The sequence below is a fragment of the Cryptomeria japonica genome, chromosome 10, assembly GCF_030272615.1.
Source record: "Cryptomeria japonica chromosome 10, Sugi_1.0, whole genome shotgun sequence".
NCBI lineage: Eukaryota > Viridiplantae > Streptophyta > Pinopsida > Cupressales > Cupressaceae > Cryptomeria > Cryptomeria japonica.
In genome coordinates, this window is record NC_081414.1 from 756651502 (window position 1) to 756676717 (window position 25216).

Consider the following 25216-nt stretch of genomic DNA (forward strand, 5'->3'; position numbering starts at 1 on the left):
TAGACATCAACCATACTTTGAGGAAGACAAACATGGAAAAGGCTGCCCTTACCTTGTAATGAAGCCAATCATTGCGGTAAGTCTCTTGATATAATTGTTGCACACTTATCCTCCCATTTATAGAAATATCCAACGGTTCAAATGAAAGTTATGATAATTCTTCCAAAACTGCTACAGGATACAAGAAAGACAATATTAAGATAAACTATACAAGATACACATTATGAAGGAAACTAGTCAAAAAAATTTTTAACATCAAATGAAATATAGTGTTTGATTAGATTCTACTTTCTTTTAAAGTTCTATACAATACCCAAATTTCTATTAACCCATAAAAAAATATGCAACTAACAAATAAAATGAGAAATTATTTATATTTCAACCCTCCAACTCAAAACAATTATGCATGGTAGAACCAATATCCATTAGATCTTGTGATTTATGATGATGAATTCAATGTGTAGGGAAACATTTATGGGTTGGATCACTCGGTAGCATATATTTTTTATTTAAGGCTAGTTGATAAGTGTAGACACCTAAAATTGTCATATCTAATTAAATAAATATTTTTATTTATTTAATTAATTTAAGCCTAATTCTTCTATTAATTAAATAAACCTTTATTTATTTAATTAATTCATTTATCCTCTTCTAGCCTTATTTCTCATTTAAATAAATACATTTATTTATTTCAATTACCTTGTCGCTAAATTAAATAAATATCTTTTATTTATTTAATTGATCCCACTTCTTATATTAATTAAATAAATCTTTATTTATTTAATTAATTCATTAGCCTTTTCTACCTATGACACATGTCATTCATCTCTTATTTCCTACACTACCTACCCTTTCATTATTTTCTTATTTCTTCTACCTACCCTCTAATCATAACTGACCATTTATCTTTTACACCTCTTAATATTATCCCTCCATTTCTTATAGTGTCTTCTATATAAGGAGATGCTTCCTTCATTATCAAACCCCCAATTACTCTACGCTTTCAAACTTTTATATGTGATCAAGCCTACTTGCAACCACATTTTCGTTCTTTGTTGAGCTCTTGTGCACATAAAATCTGAGAGCAAATATATCAAGCAAGATCAATGGAGAGAGGAATAATGGAGATTCAAACCCTATTGGACATGTGATGGTCTAATCTTTGTGATTTCATTTGATTTTCATTGTCTTAGGTAATCTTCATATGTTATGGTGGATCTTTGTTGTTGTTAGGATAGGGTTTTGTAGTTGAATTCATTTAGTCTTTCAATTATTGTTGTATCCACTTTCACCATAAACAATAAGAGGATGATAGATGGCATACTGGTGCTTGGAATTAGGTAGGATGAATGCTAGTAGGCACATGGGCATATTTTACCACTTTAGTAAGGATCTCTTGATGGATAGATGATAATTTTAAAATATAAAAAATAGGTCAATCAATCCTTCTGGGAGAAGAACATCTATAATAGGGGTTGTGAGGCGTGTTGTGGCTCTTGGTCAGTATCTTCTGAATCCATTGGCCATGGTTGCAATATTATGTGGTCCTAGAAAAGGGATAGTATCATTGAAGCTTCATTCACCAGAACATTTCCTTAATACAAATGACAAGTATGAAGTTCTTGAATAGGTAATGGTTACAATAACCAACAATGTGGTGGTGGCAAAAACCTAGCAGTAGCACATGAATGGATGTTTTCTCCTTTGCAATTTGTAGCTAGCCTTGGACCTATAAAAGTTGCTTCCATACAAAGGGCTATTTTGACGGCTGGAAGGGTTTACAGTCGCAAAGAATTGTTGACCCCTCTAGAAGCTATGAAGCAACTTTCCTTTATAAATGTTAGTTTTCTAAGGGTTAGAGTGATCTGGAAAGCAGCTTCTGGGAACAATGTTATGGATCCATTGAATGATACTAAAAGGCATCTAGAGTCATATGAACTAGCCAAGAAAACAGCTAAGGATGTATATTGTGAAGATGAAGGATAGGATATAGATGATATGGATGAGGAAATACAAGAAATGGCAGTTGAACATGTCAACAAATATCCCCATGTGTTAAAGACCCTTGATATTGATGAATATGCTAGAAGTGTTCAACAACGGACATCCAATAAAATGTTGAAAGCTCTTTCTGACATAAATATTGAATTGGTACATAGATTTAAGGATTGGCGAACACCATATAAAGATCCAACCCAGGATGAGCAATTTAAACTGCTAACTGGAGAAAACAAAGAGACCATTTCAGTGGGAAAATTGTACAAGCAACTACCCATAGAGTCCTAAATAATCGTATAAAAGTTGCTTCCATACAAAGGGCTATTTTGAGGGTTGGAAGGGTTTACAGTCGTAGAGAATTGTTGACCCCTCTAGAAGCTATGAAGTGACTTGGGTTAATAAATGTTGTTGGGTTTTTAAGGTTTAGAGTGACCGGGCAAGCAACTTCTGGGAACCATGTTATGGATCCATTGGATGATACTAGAATTAATCCAAAGTCATATGAAGTAGCCAAGAAAATGGCTAAGGATGTATACTGTGAAGATGTGGGACATGATATAAATGATATGGATGAGGAAACACAAGAAATGGCAGTTGAACATGTCAAAAAATATCCCCATGTGTTAAAGGCCCTTGATATTGATGAATATGCTAAAAGTGTGGAACAACGAACATCCAATTAAATGTGGGAAACTCTTGCTGATATAAAGATTGAATTGGTACATGGATTTAAGGATTGGCAAACACTATATAAAGAGTCATCCCAGGATGACAAATTTTATCTTCTAACTGGAGAAAATGAAGAGACCCTTTCAGTGGGGAAAATTGTACAAGAAATTGCCCGTAGAGTCCTAAATAATCGTATAAAAGCTATTTCCATACAAAGGGCTATTTATAGGGCTAAAAGGGTTTACAGTCGCATGGAATTGTTTACCCCTCTAAAAGCTATGAAGTGACTTGTCTTTATAAATGCTTCTGGTGTTTTAAGGGTTAGAGCTATTGGGCATGCATCTCTTTGGGAACCATGTTATGGATCCATTGAATGATACTAGAATTCATCCAGACTCATATGAACTAGCCAAGAAAATGGCTGAGGATGTATACTGTGAATATGTAGGACACGATATAGATGATATGGATGAGGAAACACAAGAAATGGTAGTTGAACATATCAAAAAAATCTCCATGTGTGAAAGGCCCTTGATACTGATGAATATGCTAGAAGTGTGGAATAACGAACATCCAATAAAAAGTAGGAAACTCTTACTGACATAAATGGTGCAGGAGCACCTAGGACTTAGGCTATTAGTCTTTCTCAATTTTGCCTTGTACTGAACCTAGCCAAATAAGGTAGTGAATAAGGACTCTAGGAGGGTCCAAGAGTGAGTGAGATGAGTAAAATGTAGGCCTAGATTGAGTTAGTTCTTCTTAGGTTTGCATTTTGTGCATAAGTAGTGGTTTGAGTAGGTAGTTGACCTTCTTCATGGTCAAAAGTGTCAAAACTTGGTATAAGAATTAGGGAGGGTTAAATTAGTCTTAGAAATTCTTTAAAAGTCATGAGTGATGACTTATAATAGGCCTCATAGGTTGAGAAGGCCAAAAATGCAAAAAGTGCAAAGTTGCAAAAAGTTGTCCTGACAACTTTTGAAAGTTGTCATGACAACTTTTCTCCTAAATTGCTTAGCAATGGAGTTAAGGATTTTACAACACCCTAGAATGACTCCATATGTGGGGAATACTATAAAAACCCTCTCTTGCATGGTTAGCGAGGTTGGAGTCTTTGTTTTTTAAGTTCAACAATCTAAAACTACTCATTTTCGGACTGTTTGACATCATTTTGGCTTTATTTTCTCATTTTGTGAATACAAATGGATTGAATCCTTTGATCTAGTAGGGGATTGAGTTTCCTTTGTGTGTTTCAGAGTATTTGGTTTCATTTCAAGATTTTTAGATAAGTTGTATTGGTGTTTTCTTGTTTTGGTTTGCAAGCCAGTTTTGGCTTGTATATAGCAGTTTTGTGTAAAATAGTTGCCCCATGAATTCCCTTTGTGATACCATCATGGACTGTTGGGACATGGAAGGAAACTACTTCTATAGTATACATATGTAGGGACACGTACTGGAGATGGATTTTGATTTGACTGTCACCTTATTCTAGGCGAGTCCAGGAGCAACCCGACTAGAGGAGACAGGGTGAATTTGGTGTGCAAAGTGCAAGGGTGAATGCCAAACCACCATCTAACCTTTTGTAGGGGTCCATGAAGTTAGTATAGAGTTTCCAATGGAAGGGAAAGCCTTGCAAAGACCATTTGTTTCCCAAAAAAAAACTTGACCAGTCACTACCAGTTAGAAGGCCTAGAAACCCTTCAAAACCCTCATTTTTGGGAGAGGGCATTGTACAGTGGGATAAGGAACCAAAACCAAAAAAAAACACTTGATATTAGGTGAATATTTGAAGAAAATACAAACTTTCTATGGGGTCTTTTGGAGTGTTTTCCTCCAGGCCCTAGAAAACCGGATTTTGGAGGCCTAATTGGGGCTCATTCCCTGTAGCCCTTTTCTAGGCAAAATGGTGAAATCAGTAAGGAAAGAAATGAAAGAAAACCTCAATTGGACCAAAAGGTATTAAAAACATGTTAGTAACAACCTACACACCTCTGCATCAACTCATAATAGTAGGAGTTCAATTTGATAAGTTGAGGCCAAAACAACCATAATGAGCACATGGGAAGCATTGTGAAATTGGTAGGGTTCCTAGTGAAAACACTTGAAGAAAACACCTTGAAATTGACAAGAAGCAAGCCCTGGAAGATATTGAGAAGGACTTGGATGTCATAGAACATAGCTAGGCCTAGAGAGTTGGTGGAATTGAGCAACACCAGCTAGGTGAAGTGTGAGCAAGCTAGGTGAACCCCATCAATAAAGATTGAATCGCCACATGGATTTAAGGATTTGAGAACACCATATAAAGAGCCATCCTAGGATGAGGAATTTTATTTGCTAACTGGAGAAAATGAAGAGATCCTTTCAATGGGGAAAATTGTACAAGTAACTGCCTTTAGAGTCTTAAATAATCATATAAAAGTTGCTTCCATATGAAGGGCTATTTTGAGGATTGGAAGGGTTTACAGTCACAGAGAATTATTGATCCCTCTAGAATCTATGAAGAAAATTATCTTTATAACTAGCAGCCATAGATTGGACAGGTTAAGGAGGTTGAGGATCCATATTTTTCTAAAGCGGACACCATTAAACAAAGTGAACAAGAGAATGCAAGGAAAGCAAAGGAACTTGCAAAAATATCTTGATAACAAGAATGAAAGGACCAACCTCTTGTATAGTTGTTGTTGAGAATCTATCTGCAGAAATTGTGCATGCTTCCTCCTAATTTTCACACCCTAAGCCCATGTATAATGATTGTGTGTAATCACTTTTTTTTTAAATACCACATGTTAATCGAAAATCTAATGTGAAATATGAAATCTGCACTATCGGTAAAAGTCAACCCGATGGTAACACACAAGTAGAAGAATGAATTGGGATATAATACACTGATGAAGTCCATCGACAAAATGCACACTAGCGGTAATGGAGAAATTTTGTATTTCTGATAGCCGATAATGATATCAGTAAGACTTATCTCGATGGACACTGGAAAAAGTAAAACGAATCGGAAAAGGTTATAATGATATAAGGTCAAAGCTTATGCTAAGGAGTCATAACATATCGAGAGGAGATACGTTGAGGGAAAAGACATTGGGGAAATTATTCCCATTGCTTGAACACATTTTAATCTATCCCAAAGCCTGATGAGACTAGTGGGATAACTCACACTGATCAGTAGGAAGAGAGGTCGTTGACTTATGTTATTCCTATGAGTAAGAAGAAATCAAGAGGCTATGAAAATAATCAGACCAACATATGCCGATCAACACGTAAAATCCGTGTTCGTCGGAATACCAACGTGAAATTTCAACACGTCTGAATTCTGACAAACACGGGGTATACTTTAAAAAAAAAAAATCCGACAAAGAAAAAGAAATCCCATAGACGATCGGAAATGTTCGTTAGTTTTTAGTTTGAATTCTGACCTTAAATTTTAACATGTCAGAATTCCAATGAACATGGGGTAATTTTTGAAAAAAAACAAATCAATCTGAAAAATCAAAATAAATCCCATAGCTCGTTGGAAATGTTTGTTGGAAAACCGCTCCAAATGTACTAGTGAAAAGACAATTTGCCCATGGTTTTTTATTGGTATATTTTTACCAGGTTTTTCTCTGCAATTTTCTTCTTTGCAATTTTCTCGACTACTTTATTTTTTCTTTCAATTGGTATCAAAGAATAGGTTATTTGTGTAGAAGTTACTTGTCTTGAGAAGTGAGCAATGGCAGGAAATAGTGTTACCAAATTTGAGGTGCATAAGTTTGATGGTTCAAATTTTTCTCTATGGAAGCTTAAGATTCAAGCTTTGTTGGTTGAGGATGGATGTGATAGAGCTCTCAAAGGAGTTGCATCAAAACCTAAAAAAATAAGCACATTAGATTGGAATACCATGGATAGCATGACTGGAGCATCAATCCAATTATTTCTTGTAGATTCAGTTATGTTCAATGTTCAAAAAAAAAATATAGTATTTTCTTTTCTTATACTATTACACACTTTTGAAATGTTCATATGCACTATTAGAGTGCATTTTTATTCTCAATCTAATGTTGTGTTTCAGTATATTATATTAATTCAAACTCTATAAGAGGGATAAAATAAAAACAATGCACCTTTTTCCTTTAGATTGAGCTTACTAATTTGGTAATGTTTGATGTTAGAGAAAAAATTAATTATTATTTTTAAATCCTTTCTTAAAACTATTTTTATACTTGGTGCTTGACATTTAAGTATACATAACTTCTAGGAAATTTCTTTCTATCACTTTCACAACTCAGTAGACAATGCCACCAAATGCTACATACTTTTCTTGAGGCTTTTTCCTATTATTATTTACTAGTCATTCATGGTTTTTCTATGATTTATCCATAAGTTAGGGATTTGTGTTTGGTTTCCTACATAAGATTTCTTCTAACAAAAACGGTGTTACTCCTAACATTTGTTTAATACACTTTACATAACTTGGTTTCACTCTTCCTCTTAACAGTATTAAAATAACATTCATCTACTTGTATATGACTACTTTTGAATCTAATAACTACTATTTATCCTCATTTTGGATTAAGACAAAAACAGGTTTTGAAGGGACCCAAAACCCTTTACAAAATTATTCTACGAGAAATAGAATCAGAGATTAACATCCAAAACAAAATCGGCTACATGGAAAAGCATTAGAAACAACAACCAAAAAGACAGAAAAAGCCCAACTAGGCACAAAAAGATAGCAACGAAAAAACCCAGACACAAACAAAACCAACAACCAGAAAACAACATAGACCCAGTTACATAAGGCTTTTGAGGGTCTCAATGACCTCGGCCTAAAGGATATTCATAGTATCAACAACAGTCTTCATATCTTTGTAATCCACATTCTGAATAGCCACCATTTTCTTCATATTCCCTTGGGTCCTTTTGTAGGGACCTTCTCCACCCCCTTGAGCCACCTCTGCATCATCCCCGATAATGACAACAACCCTATCCTGCTGCTCTAGGCCATTCACCATGGTGTTCATAACAACCACAGTTTGTTGGACAATCTTGTGGTTGTTTGCCATTATAGTTTTGAAGGTGTGTTGGATATTGTTATAGCCTTCCTCAACATGAGTGATGCGATCCTTTGGAATTTTCTCCAACTGATCAACCCCTTCACCCATCTTCTTGATGTAGTCCATGACTGACTTCTTCTCATCCTCTGTCCAATTCCCCACATTGTTTTGATTATCTTGAGTAGAACCAGCAAGGATCACTTCCATTTTACTTCCCAGGACTCTTTGGTTGATCCTTATCTCCTTTAGCTCATGGAACAACCATTTGAACATGTTGAAAGTGTCAATAGCATGTTCACAAGCCATGCTAACACATTTTTAAAATCCTCCCTCTTATCATTTAGCTCGACACTCTTGAGATGAAGATCTTTCGTTCCAATCATACCCACATTACTAGGCTCCTTGTTGGATGAAGGAGAGGTCGTGACATTGTGGCACTCAAGTTTCTTACCTTGTTTTGTCTTCTCACTAGAAGAGGGGGAACCTCTCTTAGCAAAAGTAGAGGAGGAGGACATAACCATTTTATTTTTCCCTCTAACACCCTTGTTCAACTTAGGTTTTGAACTCAAGGGTTTTCCAATTTTTTCTTTTTTCAGGGGGTGGGGGGGGTTCCCTTCAGACCCGAACCCAAAAGCTTCATTATTAGGCTCATCCACACTAGTATCTTCATTCTCAGAAGCAATTTGGATATAGACACCAGGGGGAGGATGAACACGGAAATGGGCATCAATAAGGACTAGCAAGCCTTCCTGCAAGATAGGAAACTTGGAAGGGTTCTTGTGGTGGTCACTAAAATTAACCCTAAGAGGTGACATAAGATAGAAAGGGAAAGACATCTTCACAACATGGTGGAAATGATTCAATATAACAAAGTGATGACCATACACCCTACAATTATGACCATCCAGAGTAAGGTAATTCATAATTACCTTAAGGAGCTCCTACTACAAAGGCTTAATGACCTCAATGTCATAGTAACTAGTCATCTTTTTAACAATTTTGGCCCACTCCTCGTTGTTCTTGGAGAAATTATGCACAACTTGCTCAGTGTACACTCTATCTTTGTAATGCTTCATACACTCCATGGATAACCCAACGACCTATGCTATAAGGGCTTCATCCACCAGGACCTTCCGGCCATGAAGAACAATCATTCCATCCTTTCAGTTATGAGAAATTAGTTCGTCACATCCTGATTACACCCTTGTAGCTTCTTAATGTAGGGAGTAAACCCCTTTCTTCAAATTCCACCATAGCTTCTTTTCATTATTCAACTTCACATAGCTAGGTGACTCTGTTATTTTGTATCGCACCAGCCATTCTAACTTGCTCTTTGTAAAACTCACTACAAAGAATTTTTAGAGTGAAAGTTAGACTCCAAAAAATGTTTAAAATCACCCACGAAGCACACAAAATAAATTCACATCGATTCTTATATCCTCTCTGGCCACCTGTATCAATTAGGAAAGTATCAATAACTTTGGAAACAGTCGGAGTCATTATGGCATGAGTTGTCATTAAATTTACTTCTCTAACTTCACTCGTGGAATAAATGCATAGCAAATTCTTAATCTAGCATGTCACCTCAGGTCCAACTAAGCAGATCCTTACATGTCACTCTTCTGTTGGCAACAAAGTTGGACGCCACATTGACTTGTCGTTAAACATGAACAATAATGCATCTATCAAAGGTTTTTATAATATATTTTTCCTTCTTCATCCATATATCAACATTCCAAGCCGGGGTAGATTTTCCCATTAGGTAGTTGATAATATTCTTTGAGTCCCCCTCAACCCAAACAAGCTTAAAGTTGAACTGTTTAGCAAGTTTTAAGTTGTGGTAGGCTCCTATAGCTTCAGCAATTCATTATTAGTCTGTTTTCCTAAAGGGAGAGAAATAGCAAAGATGAGGTTGCCATAGTGATCCCGTAGCACCCCCCATAGCTGGCTTGACCAAGGTTCCCTCTAGCCGCACTATCAAAATTGATTTTCACCCATCCTTGGGGTGGAAAATGCCAACTAATGTTGTCCTTAGGATCAACCTTAGGATTGACCATTTGAAGAAGATGACCAAAATCCCATCCATTGACAACATTAGCTTCATACTCCCTTAAGATTCTTCTTTGGAAATGAACATTGGAAACAATCAAGAGATTATCAGAGATGGCTCTAAATATTTTCTTCAAAACAATATAAGGGGTGAGATGGATATTCTTGAAGATACGATTATTGAGTTCTTTCCATAAGCCTCACACCATGTGAGGAAACATAAAGGACCATAGCTTCTTCAAGAGAAGATTTCTTGATGGTAGGTTCCATTGGTGAACAAACTCCTTTATGGCCCCTGGGAGAGTCCAGCAAAAAACCCAATTCTGAAGCACCAATCCCCAAATCTCAAAAGTGTAGGAGCAGTGTAAAATTAGATGATCAACAAATTCAACATCCCTCATGCACAAGTAGTATCTATTTCAGATAGAAATACCTCTCTTAATAATATTGTCCATTAATATTTTATTAAGAAAGAGAAGCCAAAAAACCATATTAACCTAAGGGGAGAGGTCCTTAATCCACACCTTTGAGAAGCACGAGACATGGGATTCCTTACAACAATCCACAGAAGCAACAAAAAACTTTGCATTAGGAGTGAATTTCAAAATAAGCAAATTTTCCACACCATCCTCTAGACCAAAAGAGTTTGAGGTAATTTGCAAATGAGTTAAAGAAGGGTTAACAACAAAAAGATTCACCCACTTGCCCTCCTTCCAATAATTAGCCACCATTAAGCCAAAAGAAGCCACACTAAGATCCCTTAAAGATCCCAAAGTTCGATCAAAAGCAAGATAGTGACTCCCAACCCAATAATCATCCCAAAATCGGATACTTTTGCCATTCTACAACTTCCAATAGGCTCCCCAGCTAGCCATTTCCATAGCCTTGAGTATATTTCTCCAAAGATGAGATCCAACAGGGATATCAGAAGAACTCAAAAAGTCCTACAAAGAATGAACATTAGAAAGGTATTTATTGTGCCATAAGGTGTTCTATTCCCTTCTACAATCAAAAGATCTCCAGACTTGTTTAGCCAAAAGAGCAATATTAAAGGTTTTAATGCTTCTAATTGTCTGTCCACCATAACTCCTTGGCTTACAGACATTATCCCAGGAAACGAGAGGGATTCTTTTCTTTTCCTCAACTCCAAACCATGGGAATCTTTTCTATTTTTTTTTAATAATATCAGCAAATTTAGAGGGAATCTTGAACAAACTGAGGGCATATACTAGGAGGTTCTGAAGAGTAGCTTTCAACAATTGAATTTTACCACCCTAACTTAAAGGGTACCTTTCCACCCAACCAACTTCCAATTAAATTGATCAATTAAAGAGAGCCAAAAGGAATTAAAAGGTTTAAATCTCGAGGGGAGACCTAGGTAAGTTGAGGGGAGCTTACCTATGATACAACCAAGAATGTTAGCAATCTTCACCTGATGTTGCTCAAGAGTATTGATGAAGTAGATAAAACTCTTGGTTCTATTAATAATCTATCCTGACACCTTCTGATAAAGGCAAAGAATCGATCTAATGAGTCTGGCTTCCCCAACAAAGGATCTCCCCATTAAAATAGTATCATCAACAAATTATTGATGAGAGTAGATCAATTTGGCTGACAATGGTATGAGGCCCTTCAGAGATCCTTCCACCACCTTTTATGAATAAATATTGCCAAACTCTCAGCCATTATAGTGAACAAAATAGGCGATATAGGATCACCTTTCCATAGTTCCCTCGAAGTTCTAAAGAAATGAGAGGGAGATCCATTGACAATAACTGTAGTAGAAGTGGTGTATATTAGCTACCAAATTAGACTGATGACCTTACCAAAGAAACCAAAAGCTTGAAGAACTTTATTTAAAAAGAACCAATCCACCCTCTCATAAGCCTAAACAAAGTCCAATTTCAGTAGAAAGCCTTGAGACTTCGCCTCCAAAATAGAATGGATGTTTTCATGAATAGTGATGATGAAGTCAAAAATCTTTCTCCCTGGCACAAAGCCATTCTGTTGAGGTGAAATCAAAAGAGGAAGAATCTTCAACATCATTGAAGTAAGAACCTTGGAAATAATTTTTGAGAAAGAATTAAATAAGATGATAGGCCTAAAACCATCCAAAGAATCCACGCCTTGCTTCTTAGGGATAAGGAAAATAAAGGTTGCATCTAATTCCTTCATTGGGGATATAGCTCCAAAAAATTCTTTCATAGTATCGGACGTGTCTTTCTCCAAAACTTCCCAAAAGTGTTGAAAAAAGAACATAGGAAAGTTGTCAAGGCCATGAGATTTACTACCATCAAAAGAGAAGACAATGCTTCTAATTTCCTCCTTTGAAGGAATAACAACCAAGTTATGATTATGGTCATCAGATAGGAATTTAGGTATGATTTCGACCAACATATCTTGAGCCTTTGGGTCTAAAGAAGTGTCTTTCTTTAGAAGATCAACAAAGAACTCCGTAGTGGCTCCACTTATTTTAGTCTCATTATCTATTCTTCTCCCATTACTTACAAGGTGGTCAATTCTATTTGCATTCTTGTGTTTAAGGGTTGTGATGTGAAAGAATCTAGTATTTTTATTACTGTCCTTAAGCCATAAGGATCTGGATCTCTGCCTCCAAAAGGTCTCTTCACATGCTATAATTTTGTGGTATTTAGACAGAACCTCACTTTCCTTAGCAAAATTATCATTAACATAACCTTCTTTTTGGACTTTATCCTTGATCAGGCTCAGCTCCTCCTGGAGAAGAGATTTCTAAACAAAGATGTCCAAAAACTTCTCTATTCCACTTCTTAACTTTCTTCTTAACATGCGTTAATTTTTTAGCAACCTGGAATATAGTAGAACCATCCACTTGAACATTCCACCAATCTTTCTCATTGTTAACAAGGTTTGGTTGGGAAAGCCACGTTTTCTCAAATCTAAAAGGAAACCTTCTTCTTGGGCCATTCTTAAGCTCAACCATCAAACATTAAGGGAAGTGGTCTGATCCAATTCTAACCATGGAATTCAGAGAATAAACATAATGTTGGGTCCACTCAACTAAAATGAGGGCTCGATCAATTCTAACTTGAATCAGCTCAGCTCCAATATGATGATTAGACCAAGTGAAGGAAACTCCAGATAACTCGAAATCAATGAGACCCTGGGCATTGATGAAATTGGCTAAGTCCTATTTACTATCATTCTATATCCGAGATTCCCCAAATTTATTAGATTCTATAAGAGGGATATTAAAATCCCCCATAACCAACCAAGGTATGTTGGGATAATGTCTCCGAAAGGAAGAAAGCATTATCCAAAATTTCCTCCTATAGACTTTATTATTGGGAGCATACACATTGGATAGGACCCATGAGAACCCATCCCTTGAATGTTTAAACAAAGTAGCCACATGGTTACCATAATGATAGATATGAGTGCCTTGAATGAATTGAGTGTTCCAGAGGGTAACCACCCCCCCAAAGGCCCCACCAGAGTTGTTCCCTTGAGATACACAAAATTTAGAAAACCTAATTTTCTCCACTTTTTCTTTCAACATTTTAGTTTCTTGAATAAGTAAAATGTCTAGTCTATGGTCCCTAGGAATTTTACGGATTATGTCCTTTTTATGACTACTATTAAGACCTCAAATATTTTAGGAAAAGATCTGCGTTTCTTACCAAGAGAATTAAATAGACTTTCATGGATCATTTTTTGTGACCCATCCACTATGTTCTGCATGCATTCTTTCTCTCTTTGTCACCTGTTAGATTTTCTCCCTATGCTTCAAAGTGGCTCGTAGTCCACCTTCACTGTATTGCGAGGAGTAAATATACGTTTCTATTGTGACTTCTTTTTCTTCGATACTATCTTAGTATAGCTCATTTCTTTGTCAAAATCAATACCCTCCAAACCTATTGAATCATCAGCTTTCAGGGGCTGCAAGGTTGTTGGAATAACAACATGTTGGTCCAAGTCAGGGAAGGTGCAAATAGAGTGTTGTGAAGAAGAGTCATCCTCAAGGATCTTCTTCGAATCACTGAGCCCAATATTACTGAACAATGACCCAAGAATCGAAGAAGATTTGTGGTCTTTGAAGGTGCATTCTTCCATGTCCTTGAATCTATGTTAGTTAAGGGGTGAAAGTTCTTCATCCTTCAATTCATCTTCCAATTCCTTTTCTCCTTAATTTATAGCCACCATGTTCCCCTTATCTATCTCTTCTTCATCTTGAATAGGGGCCTCCTTGGGCCTAATCTCTTGATCCATATCCTTAACCTCAAGGTTTTTATTTTCGTAGATTCTCTTTTTATTTCCTTCCTCCTGAACAATTTCTTTCACTTTATTGTTCTAGCTTGGTTGAACATTATTTTCCTTATTGATTTCTTTGCTCCCAACAGACATATGAGAAGAACTCAAAAAGTCCTACAAAGAATGAACATTAGAAAGGTATTTATTGTGCCATAAGGTGTTGCATTCCCTTTTACAATCAAAAGATCTCCATACTTGTTTAGCCAAAAGAGCATTGTTAAAGGTTCTAATGCTTATAATTACCTGAGCACCATAACTCCTTGGCTTACAGACATTATCCCAAGAAACGAGAGGGATTTTTTTCTTTTCCTCAACTCCAAACCATGGGAATCTTTTCTAATTTTTTTCAATAATATCAGCAAATTTAGAGGGAATCTTGAACAAAATGAGAGCATATACTAGGAGGTTCTGAAGAGTAGCTTTCAACAATTGAATTTTACTAGCCTGACTTAGAAGGGTACCTTTCCACCCAGCCAACTTCCTATTAAATTGATCAATTAAAGAGAGCCAAAAGGAATTAGAAGGTTTAGATCCCAAGGGGAGACCTAGGTAAGTTGAGGGGAGCTTACCTATGATACAACCAAGAATGTTAGCAATCTTCACCTGATGCTGCTTAGGAGTATTGATGAAGTAGATAAAACTCTTGGTTTTATTAAGAATCTGTCCTGACACCTTTTGATAAAGGAAAAGAATCGATCTAATGACTTTGGCTTCCCCAAAAAAGGATCTCCCCATTAAAATAGTATCATCAACAAATTGTTGATGAGAGTAGATCAAATTGGCTAAGAATGGTATGAGGTCCTTCTTAGATTCTTCCACCACCTTTTTATGAATAAATCTTGCCAAACTTTTAGCCATTGTAGTGAATAAAATAGGTGATATAGGATCACATTGCCTTAGTCCCCTCGAAGTTCTAAAGAAATGAGAGGATGATCCATTGACAACAACTGTAGTAGGACTGGTGGATATTAGCTACCAAATTAGACTAATGACCTTACCAGAGAAACCAAAAGCTTGAAGAAATTTATTTAAAAAGAACCAATCCACCCTGTCATAAGCCTTAGCAATGTCCAATTTCATTAATAAGCCTTGAGACTTCGCGTCCAAAACAAAATGGATGTTTTCATAAATAGTGATGATGAAGTCAATAATCCATCTCCCTGGCACAAAGCCATTTTGTTGAGGTGAAATAAGAAGAGGAAGAGTCTTCAACAACATCGAAGTAAGAACCTTCGAAATAATTTTTTAGAAAGAATTACATAAGCGGATAGGCCTAAAAGCATCCAAAGAATCCGTGCCTTGCTTCTTAGGGATAAGGAAAATAAAGGTTGCATTCAATTCCTTTAGTAGGGATCTAGCTCCAAAAAACTCTTTCACAGTATTGGACGCATCTTTCTCCACAACTTCCCAAAAGTGTTGAAAAAAGAACATAGGAAAGTCATCAGGGCCAGGAGCTTTACTACCATCAAAAGAGAAGATGATTCTTCTAATTTCCTCCTTTGAAGGAGTAGTAGCCAAGTTATGATTATGGTCATCAGATAGGAATTTAGGTATGATTTCGACAAACATATCTTGAGCCTCTAGGTCTAAAGAAGTACCTTTCTTCAAAAGATCAACAAATAACTCCATAGTGGCTTTACTTATTTCATCCTCATTATCTATTATTCTCCCATTCTTTACAAGGTGGTCAATTCTATTTGCAGCCTTGTGTTTAAGGGTTGTGATGGGAAAGAATCTAGTATTTTTATTACCATCCTTAAGCCATAAGGATCTGGATCTTTGCCTCCAAAATGACTCTTCACATGCTATATTTTTGTGGTATTTAGACAGAACCTCACTTTCCTTAGCAAAATTATCATTCACATAACGTTTTTTTTGGACTTTATCCTGGATCAGGCTCAACTCCTCCTGAAGAAGAGATTTATAAACAAAGATGTCCCCCAAAAATTCTCTATTTGACTTCTTAACTTTCTCCTTAACATGCCTTAAATTTTTAGCAACCCGGAACATAGCAGAACCATCCACTTGAACAATCCACCAATCTTTCACGTTGTTAAAAAGTTTTGGGTGGGAAAGCCACGTTTTCTCAAATCTAAAGGGAAACCTTCTTCTTGGGCCATTCTTAAGCTCAACCATCAAACATATAGGGAAGTTGTCTGATCCAATTCTAACCATGGAATTCAGAGAACAAACATAATGTTGGATCCACTCCACTGAAATCAGGGCTCAATCAAGTATAACTTGAATCAACTCACCTCCAACACGACGATTAGACCAAGCGAAGGAAACTCCAGATAACTCCAAATCAATGAGACCCTGGGCATTAATGAAATCACCTAAGTCCTTTTTACTATCATTCTGTATCTGATATCCCCCAAATTTATTTGATTCTATAAGAGGGATATTAAAATCCCCCATAACCAACCAAGGGATGTTGGAATAATGTCACTGAAAGGAAGAAATCATTATCCAAAATTTCCTCCTACAAACTTTATTATTGGGAGCATACACATTGGATAGGACCCATGAGAACCCATCCCTCGAACGTTTAAACAAAGTAGCCACATGGTTACCATCACGATAGATAGGAGTACCTTGAATTAATTGAGTGCTCCAAAGGGTAACCACCCCCTAGAGGCCCCATCAAAGCTGATCCCTTGAGATACACAAAATTTAGAAAACTTAATTTTCTCCACTTTTTCTTTCAACATATTAGTTTCTTGATTAAGTAAAATGTCTAGTCTATGATCCCTAGGAATATTACGGATTATGTCCTTTTTATGACTACTATTAAGACCTCGAATATTCCAGGAAAAGATCTTCATTTCTTACCAGGAGAATTAAATAGACTTTCATGGATCATTTTTTGTGACCCATCCACTATGTTCTACATGCATTCTTGCTCTCTTTGTCACCTGTTAGATTTTCTCCCTATGCTTCAAAGTGGCCTGTAGTCCACCTTTACTCTATTGCGAGTATTAACTCTAGGTTTCTATTGTGACTTCTTTTTCTTCGATACTACCTTAGTATAGCTCATTTCTTTGTCAAAATCAATACCCTTCAAACCTATTGAATCATCAGCCTTCTGGGGCTGCAAGGTTGTTGGAATAACAACATTTTGGTCCAAGTCAGGGAAGGCGCAAATAGAGTATTGTGAATAAGAGTCATCCTCAAGGATCTTCTTCGAATCACTGAGCCCAAGATTACCGAACGATGACCCAAGAATCAAAGAAGATTGGTGGTCTTTGAAGGTGCATTCATCCATGTCCTTGAATCTACGGTGGTTCAAGGGTGAAAGTTCTTCATCCTTAAGTTCATCTTCCAATTCTTTTTCTCCTTCATTTATAGCCACCATGTTCCCCTTATCTATCTCTTCTTCATCTTGAATAGGGGCCTCCTTGGGACTAATCTCCTGATCCATATCCTTAACCTCAAGCTTTTGATCTTTGTGGATTCTCTTTTTATTGCCTTCCTCCTGAACAGTTTCTTTCACTTCATTGTTCTGGCTTGGTTGAACATTATTTTCTTTATTGATTTTTTTGGTCCCATCAGGCTCTTCCTGGTGTACAACATCTTCCTTCTTGTTTTGAGCTTCTGTATCCACAAGTTTAAGTTTTCAGACAATAGATCCTTTATTGGGATCTTTCTTAGTATTTTGAGGGCATTTCTGTGCCTAGTGGCCTGCCCTTTTGCACAAGAAACAAACGAAAGCTAATGATTCAAACTCAATAGTTTGATCTAGCACTCCCAACTTCGACACCAGTTCAACTAACAAAGGGAGGCTCTTAGATTTGGACAACCCCACACAAATCCTGGCATAGACCATTCTTTTCTTGGCGACCATTATTGGATCAATGGATAGAAGTTCCCCAAACACTCCAGCAATTCCCTTGAAAATATCTTCATGCCAATATTCTAGAGGAAGCCCTGATAGCTTGACCCAAACAGGATAGTTTCAAAAAAGGCAACAAACAAGTCCATATTCAGACTCCACTTCTGAAGGGTTAGGGAAGACCTCCCCATTATCCAAGGCCCACCACAGAGGATAGTCAGAATATCCTTAGCACAAGAGAACACAAAGGAGAAAAAAACCCGAGGGAGAGCCAACACCTCAACTTGCCCTTTGATCTTCCACCTCCGACTAACAAAAATCATCAACGATTCAATATTGGGTCTAGGCCTAGAGAACATTCCCAGAAGGGTGAGAACCATAATAGCAATGTTGTGGTCAATCACCTAGTCAGGAATAGAGATGGCAACCTTCCCGCTCACCTTGTCACATGTGACCAAGAAAGGGGGAAAAGAAGACTTTCCAGTTAGTTTAACCCCGAACAAAGCTGCCCAAACATTATTCGTGGCACCAACAAAAAAGGCCCCTATGAAAGGTGCGATTACCCGAGAAACCAGTGATGAAGGCATATCACGAGGGACATCCACAGGGGGAATTCCCATTGGGTGCCCGTCCCCTCGGTCCACCTGAAAACCCGTATTCGGGTCCCCATCATCATCAGTCTCTGCATCACCCTTGTTGTCCTTAGTGCCAGCAGTTCGAGGGGATCATGATCCATTTCCTAGTGAAGACAGACGAGATCCTCTAGGATCCACAGAAGCATCGCCTGAAACCCCACCCCGAGCAGCCTGAAACTCTACCCTGAGTGCCATACTATCGTAAATTGAAAATAATATTTATCCTTGTTATAATTAATACTAAAATACAATTCGATATGTACAAGATTGTTTCTAAATATATGTGTAATCACTACAAAATATTTTGTCCTTAAGTACTACAAATAATTTTAAACTTTCATTTTTTAATAAAGAAGATAGTTACTTGATACATGCTGATAGCACGAAAGAAAATTACCTTTTTGTATTCAATAAAGATATTAGCAAAGATTCCCAAGAGAGAACGACAATGACTTTTCACTTAATATAAGATAATAAGCAATCCCCACCTTAGCGTGGGCCATAGTGTGCCAGGTAAGGGCGGCAGATCCTTTCAACTTTAACACATACGAAGCTGCTTCAACTAAAGTCATTTACAGACAAAACAGGTCTCCATTTCATTCACATCGTGCACGTCGTTCAGAGTATATATATGCTTGGAAAATGAAATCTTTCAGACTGTATCACTTACTTTACTATTGACCTTGTCTGTTAATGGAAATTTCCTGTTAGTTGCTGAAAATCGATATCCTTGGAACTTTCTGCACGTACAATGTGAAAACTTAATCGGTGGAAATTAGAATTTCAAAATAAAATCTTCACTTGAATTCTGCGACGGCTATATAAGCTATTGCATGGAAGCGCTTAGGCTGTAAGAGATAATCCAAGTGGGTATGTTATTTTCCTTTCGTTTGTGAAAGCGTTCTTTCAAGAAATGACTTTTTTCTTGCAGATTAGCAAAATGTATACCATGATGTTTGTGGGTATGTTGTTATTGCCAGTGGTTCAATCTCTTGCAGCAAGCAGCATCACAGATCAGGATGCCCTGCTCCAATTCAGGTACTCCATTACTTATGATCCTTTTCAATCATTAGCTAATTGGAATTCTAGTATCTCCTTCTGCAATTGGACTGGTGTTACATGCAATTTGAGCAATGAAAGAGTTATTGAACTCAACCTCACTGGTATGGGATTAAGGGGTACAATATCTCCTTTCATTGGGAATTTGTCTTTTCTTTCTATGCTTATTCTCCCAAATAATAGTCTGCATGGCCAAATTCCACAAGAGCTTGGTGGTCTTATTGGGTTGCTGGATTTGTCCCTGAATAATAATCAGTTAGAGGGTCCCATTCCTCATGGGTTAGGTTTGCTCACAAATTTACTGGTTCTTAACTTAGGACAGAACAATATAACGGGTGTTATTCCTTCCTCTTTGGGCAACCTCTCATACTTGACTGCCTTAGCTTTGAGTAATAATGAACTAGAAGGCTCAATCCCTAGGGAACTCGGTATGCTTACTCAGTTGATTGACCTGGATCTGGGATACAATGGACTAGAGGACTCAATTCCTATGGAACTCGGTATGCTCTCTAAGTTGAAAGTATTAAGTCTTCACGTTAATAGATTGTCAGGCACCATTCCCTCTACTCTGGGTAACCTTTCAGCTATAGTTTCCCTGAGTTTGACTTATAATAAACTCCAAGGCTCAATCCCTAGTGAACTGGGTATGCTCTCTCGGCTAAATTTATTGGATATTAATGATAACCTATTGTCAGGCATCATTCCTCCTTCTCTAGGGAACATCTCATCTTTGGTCTACCTTGGAATTTCTTCAAATAATCTCACCGGTGCCATTCCATATGAACTGGGCCAGCTAATACATCTGCAAACCCTCTCTCTTTCTCAAAACCAACTTACCGGAGAGATACCTCCTTTCTTTTCAAATTGTTCTTCTCTTCTGCATTTGATTCTGAATGAAAATAAGTTATCAGGGCAGATTCCATCATTTTTAGGTGCAAAACTCGTCCTCCTAGAATACCTTCTTCTTTTTATAAACAATTTCACAGGAGAAATACCTCCCTCCCTCTCAAATTGTTCTTCTTTACAGTATTTATATTTAGAGCAGAATAATTTGTCAGGACATATTCCATCATTCAGTTGGGATAGACTTATCCATCTTCAATCTCTCTCTTTCGCTACGAACAGTCTCACTGGTGAAATACCTCCATCCATCTCTAACTGTTCCTCTCTTCAAATTTTAAGTTTAAGTGAGAACAGATTATCAGGACAGATTCCATCAGATTACGGGGCCAAACTCCACTATCTAGAATTACTCTCCCTTTATACAAACCAACTTACAGGAACAATACCACCTTCCCTCTCGAACTGTTCTGCTCTCAGTCTATTAGCATTATATGGTAACCAATTATCAGGACACATTCCACCAGTGCTTTGTCAGCAACTTACCAATCTAAGAATCCTAAATCTATGGGGAAATAAGCTTAGTGGAAGCATACCAAATTCCATTGGAAATTGTTCCAAACTAGAATTGCTTCATCTACAAGTCAATCAGCTGAGCGGAATAGTGCCCAAAGAGGTAGGCAATTTGTATCTGCTTCAAAGAATTGGTTTATTTTCCAACCACCTTGTTAGTGAGACCAGTAGCCCCTGGGCATTTCTTACAGCTCTTGGAAATTGCTCCAACCTAGATAGCATACTTTTGTCGAATAATCAGTTTACCGGTGCTTTACCTCCCTCCATAGGTAACCTTTCTTCCAACCTCTCTTGGCTTGATATATCATCCAACAACATAAGTGGAAGCATACCTCCTCAAATTGTAAATCTCTCCAACCTGAACTACTTAGATTTAAGTTATAATATGCTAAATGGGTTCATTCCACCTGGATTTAGAGCCTTTCAAAATTTGGAACGACTATATTTGGGAAGCAACAGATTAGAAGGAACCATTCCAAGTGAGATAGGTCAACTCCAAAGACTTGGACTTTTGTCTCTTAGTCACAACAATCTATCCGGAAAAATTCCTGATTCCCTTGGCAGCCTCAAAGCCCTTAGAAGACTTTTTCTTCATGACAACAAATTATCAGGATTGATACCTCTGAGTTTAAGAGGATGTAAGAATCTGGAGCTGCTAGACTTGTCTTCCAATGAACTGAGTGGTATTATACCTGGAGAAGTTCTTACCAGTCTTAAAAATCTTCAGTTCTATTTAGATCTCTCATGGAATGCATTAGAAGGGTCCTTGCCCCCAGAGATTGGCAATATTGCAATGGTTCAATCTATAAACATTTCAGGCAATAAATTGCATGGTGGCATTCCAGAGGCGCTCGGAAGTTGCCTAGGATTGATAACCTTGAATCTATCAAACAATGCCTTACAAGGTACAATTCCCGAAGCATTCAGCAATTTGAGATATCTCATGGACCTGGATCTTTCCTCCAATTCTTTAATTGGCCAGATTCCAAAATCTCTGAAGAAACTTGAATATCTTCGCTATCTGAATTTATCTTTCAACAGACTCACCGGAGAAGTTCCAGAAGGAGGGGTTTCTGCTAATGCCACTGCTATTGTTTCACTTATTGGAAATGCTGGCCTTTGTGGACCGCAGATATTCTTGTTGCCTGAATGCCCAAATCAGAAAAGTCATTCACACAAAGAAACAGTGATAGTGGCAGTTTCTAGTGCCAGTGCTGTTGTGGTATTCTGCTTAGTTTTAGGTTTCTTGTGGAGATGCATCTCGCCACATGATGATCACCCTAGAGATATTATGCAGATGGAACACCTGAAAATTTCTTATGAAGATCTCTTCAGTGCAACTGATGGATTTAATGAGAGCAAGCTGGTTGGAGTCGGCAGCTTTGGATCAGTCTACAGGGGAGATCTGAAAGATGGTAGACTAGTTGCTGTGAAGGTTCTTAATTTGAATGATGAAGAAGCTCATAAGAGTTTCGATGCCGAATGTAAGGTGTTAAGAGAGGTTCGACACCGCAATCTCACCAGGATCTTAACTTCATGTTCAATCCCCGGCTTCAAAGCTTTAGTTTTTGAATTTATGTCAAATGGAAGCTTGGAGACGAATTTGTATCCGGAACAGGGTGATTGTGAATTGGGCTTAAAAAGACGAATAGACATTGCCATTGACATAGCAAATGCCATGGAATATCTGCATGACAATTCTTCTGTCGAGGTGGTCCACTGTGATTTAAAACCTGAGAACGTCCTATTAGACAAAGACCTGACAGGCCATGTAACAGATTTTGGAATTGCTAGGTTAACTTCAGGTACACAATCTGTGGACTCTCTTACTTCAACACTTTCTATCAAAGGGTCAGTGGGCTACATTGCCCCAGGTATGTCTCCAGATTTCTTATCCTCAATTGGCGATTTTAAATGAATTTCAAATTTTCAATACATGTGATCTCACTATCTACTATCATGAATGCAGAGTATGGACTAGGAGGGAGTGTAACTATAGAGGGAGATGTCTACAGTTATGGCATTTTGCGGCTAGAAATGCTGACAAGAAAGAGACCAACAGAAGACATGTTTGTAGAAGGTCTTAACTTACACAACTGGGTAAACTCAGCCTTTCCTAACAACCTGGAAGATATTCTTGACAGAAGCTTAGAACAGGATATTGTTGGCATTAAAGACGACATGAAAGAAGTAAAAGACTTGTGCAAGCGGTGTTACACCTCCTTGTTTGGTATCGGTTTAGCTTGCTCAAAAGATTTAGCACAAGAAAGGCCAACCATGAAAGATGTTGTGAGGGTTTTGGAGAGTATCAGAAAGAGTTTAACAGGAGCCGATGAATGTTCAGTCAAATAATGGCCAACTATATCTGATCTGGTGGCCAATCCTCTAGAAGGAGCAAGGAAAGCTCATAGAAATAATTCTTCTACCAGTGAATGTTCTTCTTCAGATTAATTTCTGGGTAAAACATCAACAGAATCCTTTGGAAAGCAGTATGAATTAAAATCTCTCATGTATATTTTATATAAGAGGAACGACGATGCTATTGTTAGCTCTAAATATTAGGTCTGTAGCTCTTTTCTTGTGTCATCTTTGTTCCGTTCTGTTCGGCTTCTTTAGAAATAATGAAGCTGGAATGTAATCAATCACTATTCAAAGTTCATAGGTATGTTTGTGAGCTGAAATCCTGAAATCCAATGTTCTATATTGAGTCAAGTAGGACAAAAAGTTAGTCATCTCTATTGGATTGGCATTGATAGGGCAATGAGTCCTTACACCCTTCAAGTACTCAGACTGTATGGTAGGTACTAGGAAATCCCAACGAAAATTTAATTTATGAATATTTTTATAAGGTTGCTCTATATGAAATAGGTTTATTAAATCCTTAAGGCGCATTTTTATTAAAGGGTGAAAGTGGGGTTTTAAAAGAGTTAAATTTTTTTGCGGGGTATGAGATAAAAGTTTCTGCAAATCACAATGAAGAATTTAGACTAACAATCAAAAGATAACACTATAAAGAATTTAGACTAACAATCAAAAGATAACACTATAAAACATTGGTGAGGCAAAAGATAGATAAAGCTATACTAGCAGCCTCAAAAAATCCCAATGGAAGCTTGACAGATTTCATAAAGATTAAAAGTACATTGGCTTTTCTTAGTAGCATCATTCAAAATCTCCTATATTCTAATTATCTTACTTTTGGGAAAAATAATTGTAGCATCTCATCATGAAATAAATAGATTTCTTGGATATTATAAGTCTTCATGCAAGTATGATCTATAACTTGCATCTATTGGATTTAATAGTAGTCTTCATGCAAGCATGATCTCTAAATTGCATTAGAAACTACTTGCATTCCCTAATTTGGAACAAAGAATAAGGTACATATTCAATTGCTTATAGCTCTTTGTTCTTATGAGATTCCCACTTTTCCTACAAATGACACATCGAAATTTCTTTTGGCCTTAGTCATTAATTATGGGTTGCATGAAGGTTGAACCTTCCTAATGGGCTAAAATCAGTAGAGTCTATTGGGGATTTTTCCCTGCCCTAAGTCAACAAACAAAAATAAAATTACCTCCCCATCAAAACATTTGAGGAGGACTTGCATGGGCCCATATCTTCAACCTCATTAAACATGCCTCAATTTTCTCTTTATTAGGATGCAGCTCATCTATCTTTATTAGACATAACTTTTGTTGCAACCCACATTGAATAAATATGAAGTAGCTCTGCGAGGATAATATTGTATGAAATTATCAACGTAGTGCTTAGGGATCCCAACAATGTTGAACCAGCTTAAACATAACAACACCACCAAGTAGACAAGATGAGAGTACAAACCCATGATTTTGTTTCTTTCTAAAAAAATTTCCTACCAAAGTATTGTCAACCTTAACATGGGAAAAGGTACATGATTAATGGTTTAGTGTACATGGTTGAGGGCTTAGCATATAGGCTTTACAACTTAGGGTTTAGGGATAGAGTTTATAGTTAAGAGTATAGGGTTTAAGGTTTAGAGTTGATGGTATATGGTATAGGGTTGAGAGTATTGAGGGTTTAACATATATGCTTTAGGGCCAAGGGCTAATGGGTAGGATTAAGGTTTGAGGGTAGAGGGTATAGATTTGAGGGTTTAGCATAGGTCTTAGGGCACAGGGTTGAGGGATAGGGTTTAAGGTTGAGTTTATATGGTATAGGGTATATGATTGAGGGTTGGGTATATAGGA

The 25216-nt window shown here is 37.1% G+C and overlaps 1 protein-coding gene across 2 annotated transcripts; it reads left to right on the plus strand.

Moving 5' to 3' along the window:
* The first annotated feature begins 19158 nt into the window (after nucleotides 1–19158).
* Nucleotides 19159–23644, plus strand: LOC131076653 (putative receptor-like protein kinase At3g47110). Of its 2 annotated transcripts, XM_058013958.2 has the most exons (3): nucleotides 19159–19385; nucleotides 19496–22861; nucleotides 22957–23644. In XM_058013958.2, the coding sequence occupies exons 2-3, from the start codon at nucleotides 19681–19683 to the stop codon at nucleotides 23337–23339; spliced, it is 3564 nt and encodes a 1187-aa protein (XP_057869941.2). In that variant the 5' UTR covers nucleotides 19159–19385; nucleotides 19496–19680; the 3' UTR covers nucleotides 23340–23644. The 2 variants fall into 2 exon arrangements, with proteins under 2 accessions (XP_057869941.2, XP_057869938.2); XM_058013955.2 differs by lacking the exon at nucleotides 19159–19385 and having other exon boundaries at nucleotides 19395–22861.
* Nucleotides 23645–25216: the final 1572 nt, after the last annotated feature.